The sequence below is a fragment of the Microtus oregoni genome, unplaced genomic scaffold (genome assembly GCF_018167655.1).
Source record: "Microtus oregoni isolate MIOR12 unplaced genomic scaffold, Mior012 000054F_ref0000373, whole genome shotgun sequence".
Classification (NCBI taxonomy): Eukaryota; Metazoa; Chordata; class Mammalia; order Rodentia; family Cricetidae; genus Microtus; species Microtus oregoni.
This window is the reverse complement of record NW_024543830.1, coordinates 267197-273199: the sequence shown is the minus strand read 5'-3', so window position 1 is coordinate 273199 and position 6003 is coordinate 267197. Positions and strand designations below refer to the sequence as shown.

General features: G+C 43.2%; 1 protein-coding gene across 1 annotated transcript; it reads right to left on the bottom strand.

Annotated features, from left to right (window-relative positions):
* Positions 1–5700: 5700 nt before the first annotated feature.
* On the bottom strand, positions 5701–6003 carry LOC121437729 (late cornified envelope protein 3D-like). The gene has a single exon (XM_041637801.1). It carries the CDS (start codon positions 6001–6003, stop codon positions 5701–5703), a length of 303 nt encoding a protein of 100 aa, XP_041493735.1.

Sequence of the window (6003 nt, the reverse complement as noted above, 5' to 3'; positions counted from 1 at the left end):
CACAGATTAGAAATAGTTCCTGGGAAGACATGGAAAATAAATACCAAGTCAAGAGATCCTGAGTCCAATGAAGAATGACTAATCGTTCAACTTTTTTTTTCTGCTTTACTTTACAGATGGGAAGTAATAGGGATGGGGTGAAATGAGGGTAGCAAGCATTATTTAGAGAACAGCCTTGTGATGGCAAGTATAGAGTACCTAGAAGAGGAAAGAGATATAAAAAATCCCAGATTATTAAAATATTTGTATTGCAATCTATAGTGCTGCTCGATTTTTTTACTCATTAAAGTAATTTAACTTCTGAATCAGTTCATATTGAGCTAATGGTCCAGTGTGTGAATGAAAGGTAACAGTAAAATAGCGATGATCCAACCAAGGATGCTGTAGTCAGTCTTTGGGAATGAGGTCAGAGACCTAGGATCTTGGTCCCTAAGGCTCAGAATCTGGTTAAATGAGAATGGGAAGGAGACTCCAGAAGGGGCCTTAATCTTGAGCCTTTCACAATTAGGCTCCTTAATCTTTCCTTCGCCTTCTTAGCTGTTATCTTGGAAATGGAAGCATGCAGATGTTAGACTAGCATTTAACGCCCATCAGAACATTGGTGTTCAGTTCTAAAATTTTGCTTCTGATGCATATTTTTACTGAGTTTAGTGACTCTCTGTTCCAGTGTCCAGACAATGCCCTGGAATGAAATAAAACTGAATGCAGAACCACTTCCTGTAAACAGAGACTGAATTTTCATTTCCAAAACAAAATAATCATATAGAAACTATACTAATTACAACACTGACTGATGGCTCTGGAATATTTCTAGCTAGTTCTTACACCTTAAATTAACCCATTTCTATTAGTCTGTAGATCGCCATGAGGCTGTGGCGTACTGGTAAGGTTCTGGTGTCTGTCTCCTTCAGCAGCTACGTGGTGTCTGCCTGACTCTGCCTTCCTTCCCCCTTCATTCAGTTTAGTTTTCCTACCTAGCTGTCTTCTTTTGCCATAGGCCAAAGCAGTTTCTTTATTAAGCAATGGTAATAAAATATATTCACAGCATTCCGAGGGGAATCTCACATCATCTCCCCTTTTCAGTCTACATAAAAAAGAAGGTTTTAATTTTAACATAGTAAAATTACATATAACAAAACAGCTATCAATCAAGAATTACAATAGTTAGTCTATTTGCATCTGGCAAAATTTAAGAAAATTTTATATCATCCTTTTTGCCTCCGTGACTCTAAAATTTTATATCTAACTTAGCTTTTATCATAACTAAGGAAAACCAAAGCCATAACTTTCTTAAACTCCATCAAAGACCCAGAAGGATATAAAATTACCTAGGTAATTATTATATTAAAATATATAAAATGTATTTATATAATATATAAATATAATAATATTATTAAAATTAGCAGGGAGTGCATTGTAAGCAACTTCCAAAACTCTAGAAATAACAGAGATATCTTGCTGCCTGGACAGTCACCCAAAGTTCTTCTTTAAATTTGGGGCATCCATCTTCAGCCTACAAGCCCATAGTATCTGGCAGACTTTTCCATGAAGCAGGAAATTTGAAAGACTGTTTGACCTATATTGGCAGTTTGTTGTCACTTTTATCTGCATCCTTCAGAATATCTGGTAGACTCTTTCATGAAGCAGGAACCCTGAAGGACTGTCTCATTTTCTTTTGGCAAGTTCAGCAGCCATTTTTCTGTGGGTCCTGCATTCCAGTTTACTGTCAAGTATACCGTCAAGCAGTCCAGGCAAGAGCAGTTTCTTGCCCAAATGGCCAGCCAACTCCATAAAGAGTCTCTTCGATGCCCATTATCCTCTTGAAGTAATTGGTGCTGATAGGAGCAGATGGGTATCATTGTCATGTCTAAGTTCTTGAAACATTTTAAATGTCACATTCTGTAGAACTTTGAAGTATTAAAGACTATCTACCTAACTAAAATATACCTCTGTTTATTTAGAAAACCTAACTAACATGACTAAAAGTTTGATAATTATAGATGACTATTAATACATAATTTTAATTATTCATTGCATTTAAAGAGCTATATAAACATAAGACCTTAAACAAAAGTAGAAATATACATATAACAAAACTGACCTTAAATGTGTATCAATAAACCAATCTCCATACCAATGTAGTATTTATTTCTATATCTTATCTCCCCTTTTTTTTTCTTTAGAAAGACCTTGACTAGCCAGGTGGTGGTGGTGCACGTCTTTAATCCGAGCACTCAGGAGGCAGAGGCAGCCAGATCTCTGTGAGTTCAATGCCAGCCTGGTCCACAAGGGCTAGATCCAGGACAGGCTCCAAAGCTACAGAAAAACCCTGTCTCGAAAAGCAAAACTAATAATAATAATAATAATAACCCACAAAAACAAAAACAAACAAGCAAACAAAAAGACCTTGCCTATGTCTATTAATCATTTATAATCAACCCCCTTTAAATGTAAGCAAACATTTATAAACAATATTTGGGCTAGCAAAGAACATTTAGTCTTTTCTAGTTGTTTCCCGAGCATCTCTGTTTCCATGTCATCTGGGCTGAGACTAACATAGGAAAGTTGCCTGGATCAGATCTAGCAGGATGAGCAAATCTTTCAGAAGACAAACAGAAAGAGAATAGGGGTGACTGTGGCCTGTGACATTTGTAGTGACAGAACTCCGGAAACACCCACTAAAGTGCTCATTACCACATCACCCCCTTTGTCTTCCTGCTGCCTTCCTTCCACACACGATGTTCCTGCTCTAATGAGGAAGGCTGGGCTGGTCTTCTCAGCCGTTCTATCATGGCACGAGTCTCCAGCTAAATATTAATCATGCTCATGAACATCAGATCTTGTGGACCCAAGAGCTCCAGCCTCTGAGGCACTCAGGAGGAATCAGGACCTGAGGAAGGGTCATAGCATCAAACATCCCCAACTCAGCACAAACCTTCATCTTTCTGGTTATAGGACAAGGCAGGCTGCAACAGGACAGGAAGCCCAGACAGTTACCTATGTCTTCTACTTAGGCAACAGTATGAGACTAGTAAAGATAATGTTTGGTCCCCGGCAGTAGAATTCAGAGTAGACTGTGCGGCACACAGTCTGCCCTAGAGTTATTAGCTATGCAACTGCACTAGAAAACACTATAAGTTATTAAGCATGAAGTCTGCAGTTCTCTGGTGAATTTGTCTAAATAGAATCATGTGTGTTTTCCCTATATGTCGTTTTAATTTTGAAGAAAAATCTTAATATTAAGATAATGACATTTTATAGTTCCCTTTATAGATACAGCACAGTTGGGAGCACAGCGTCTCCCCCCCCCCCAAGCATTAGAAAATGAGCTAAAAAATTATGGGGAAGAGAGGGAGGGGGATCTCTGGAACATGATGCTTCTACTAGAATTTCTTAGACAATCAAGTCCTGTGTGATGGGGGAAAGTCACTTATGGAGTGTATCTCAGCCCTGAGCAGGAGGGGCACTGATACCGGGCCCTCGGTTTGTTCTTACATCATTGTTATAGATACAGTGTGGAGATGTGGGCAGCTGCCTGTCACTCACTGTGCCCATCTGTGTCAGAGCAATTCGAAGTTGATGTGAGAGCTCAGTATTCTGACTGAAGAAGCCAAGCAGCTTTCAAACTGTCCTTTCTTCTTTCCCTCTCTCCTTCCCTCCATCCCTCTTTTCCTCCCCTTTCCTTCCTTGTTATCTTCTATTCTTCCTTCTCTAGAATGTGCTAAGTCAAGCAGCTTCTTGTAATGCTTATCCCAGGCCATTCACATCATCCAGGGAAGATGGGAAGAGTTTTCCTAGGTAGAGTCACATGACTCCCCAGTTACCAGTGACTCAGCCTTCTTGCACACCTTCCATGCTAAATTTCTATTCTGTCACTCGCTCCATATTTGATGCGTCACAATGATGTAACACACCTCGCACTGTGCACACTCTAGAAGTGTCCTTAAGCAGCACACATGAGGTGGGTCAGGCAAACACCATGAAAGAAGCATAAGTCACAAAAGCGAGAGCTTCACTGTTGGTGTATGGCCGCAGTTCTCAACGTGTGGGTCATCACCCTTCCTAGGGGTCACCTAAGACCATCAGAAAACATAGATATTTACATTACAATAATATTAGTGACAAAACTACAGCTATGAAGTAGCAACAAAAATAATTTATGATTAGGGGTCACCACAGCATGAGGATCAGTATTACAGGGTCACAGCGTTAGGGAGGTTGAGAAGGTGCGTGGAAATGAGAGCGAGGGTCTCTGACTATGTTCTGCAGCCCCCACCATATGTCAGACTCTGATCAGAACTGTGAGAACAGTCCAGGGCTGTAGCTGCGTGCTCTGTCCCTGGGACGTCAGTCTGATGGCAGGACTGAGAGAGCCTCCTAGACCCAAGGCCATCCACATCAGCAGAGAGATAGTGCTAGGGTGTGGGGGTGGGATCATGTGGGGGTGAACTAAGGAATCTGAGCTTGTTAGGCACATCCATTTTAGAACTGGGTGTTTCTAAATTTAAACCCTGGATCTCTAAGTAACAGTTGGTGTCTGGGGAGAGAAAAAACTCTGATGTAAGAGGACAACAGGTGAAGACCTCTCGGGAGAGACATAAGAAATCCATGGCTCAAAAATTCAAACACACTGAAGGGCCTTGTTCAGGTAGCTCAGTGAGGTCCAGGTCCACCGGCAGAGCTGCAGATGGCTCTGGGGAGGGGGTGATGAAGGGCATCATCCAGGTAGCTTAGTGAGGACCACGTCCACCAACAGAGCTGTGGATAGCCCTGGGGAGGGGGTGATGCATCAAGGCTGGGCTGAGAGCTAGCTGAACTGAGCACTGAGTCATCCTTTCTGGGTGTGGTTATTGAGGTCTGTAGTGACACAGTTAAGCAGTGGTTCACTGAAGGTTTGGAATCTGCAGTGTGGTAAGTGGTCCAGGGTTTCCCAATGCATTTCAGTATAATGCCAGAGATACGTGGCTCTCTGGAATCACATTTCTTCTTTTCTTTTGCTAGGAGCAGAACTGGGCCTCACACATGCAGATATGCCAGGAGACCCTAAAGCTTTGTATTCAGTTCTTCCTCTGCCTAATGTTTAAGCCTTTGCCTCGTGATTCTGACTCCTTTGTAATGAAGACCTTAGAAACAGCTCATTAAAACAACTTTTCACAGGTTAGACGTTTACGGGTTAGATCAGGATCCTGTCATGTTTCAGAAGAAAAATCTTTTTCCGAGATTTCAGAGTACCAGCCAACAACATCCCATAACCTTTCCTCCCTCTTATTCTGTGGTAAGACTCTCTGCAGCCCTTCCAGAAGCAGGCAGGAGTGGTAGCTTCCATTACTTCCTGTGTACAACCAAAGATTTGCCCCAGAGATGGTTGTAATGGTCAAGGAGCTAAGGATTCTGGGACATGCCCACGGAAGTTCAAGAGTGGCACAGAATGGAATGAACACGAGATCCAAGCAGTTCCAGGGTGAGCATTTTATTTTTGAATTGGGTATGCATGGGACATATGTAGTCTTCATCTGGGACAGGAGGGGGGACTACGGCGCCCTGGAGAGCAGACAGGAAGAGAAGTCCTTAGGAGAGTCAGAACCCTGTGCAGGTGGAGTCAGCAGAGCCTTCAGGAATGGACAAGGCAGGGTGCACTTTCCTTGGCCCTTGGGATTCTTGTTTCCTCCAAACTCTCTTGTCTCAGCCTCAGGATCCAGGTCAGCAGCAACCCCCAGAGCTGTGGCCACAGCCTGAGCCCCCAGACTGCTGACCACTGCCACGGTCACAGGAACTGCCACGGTCACAAGAACTGGAGCTCCTGCGCCTGCATCTGTGGGACCTGCGCCTGTGGTGGCTCAGGAAGCAGCCTCCCTCAGAGCTAGGGACGCTGCAGCCCCCAGAGCTTGTAGCACAGCAGGAGGAGGCTGCAGGCAGACACTGTGCTGTGCTCTTTGGGGGGCACTTCGGGGAGGGGCACTTGGGAGGAGGCTGGCACTGCTTCTGGTTCTGCTGGTAGGACAT

What these genes read in the sequence shown, in the direction of transcription:
- LOC121437729 (XM_041637801.1), bottom strand. Translation starts at nt 6,003, where the DNA reads ATGTCCTACCAGCAGAACCAGAAGCAGTGCCAGCCTCCTCCCAAGTGC.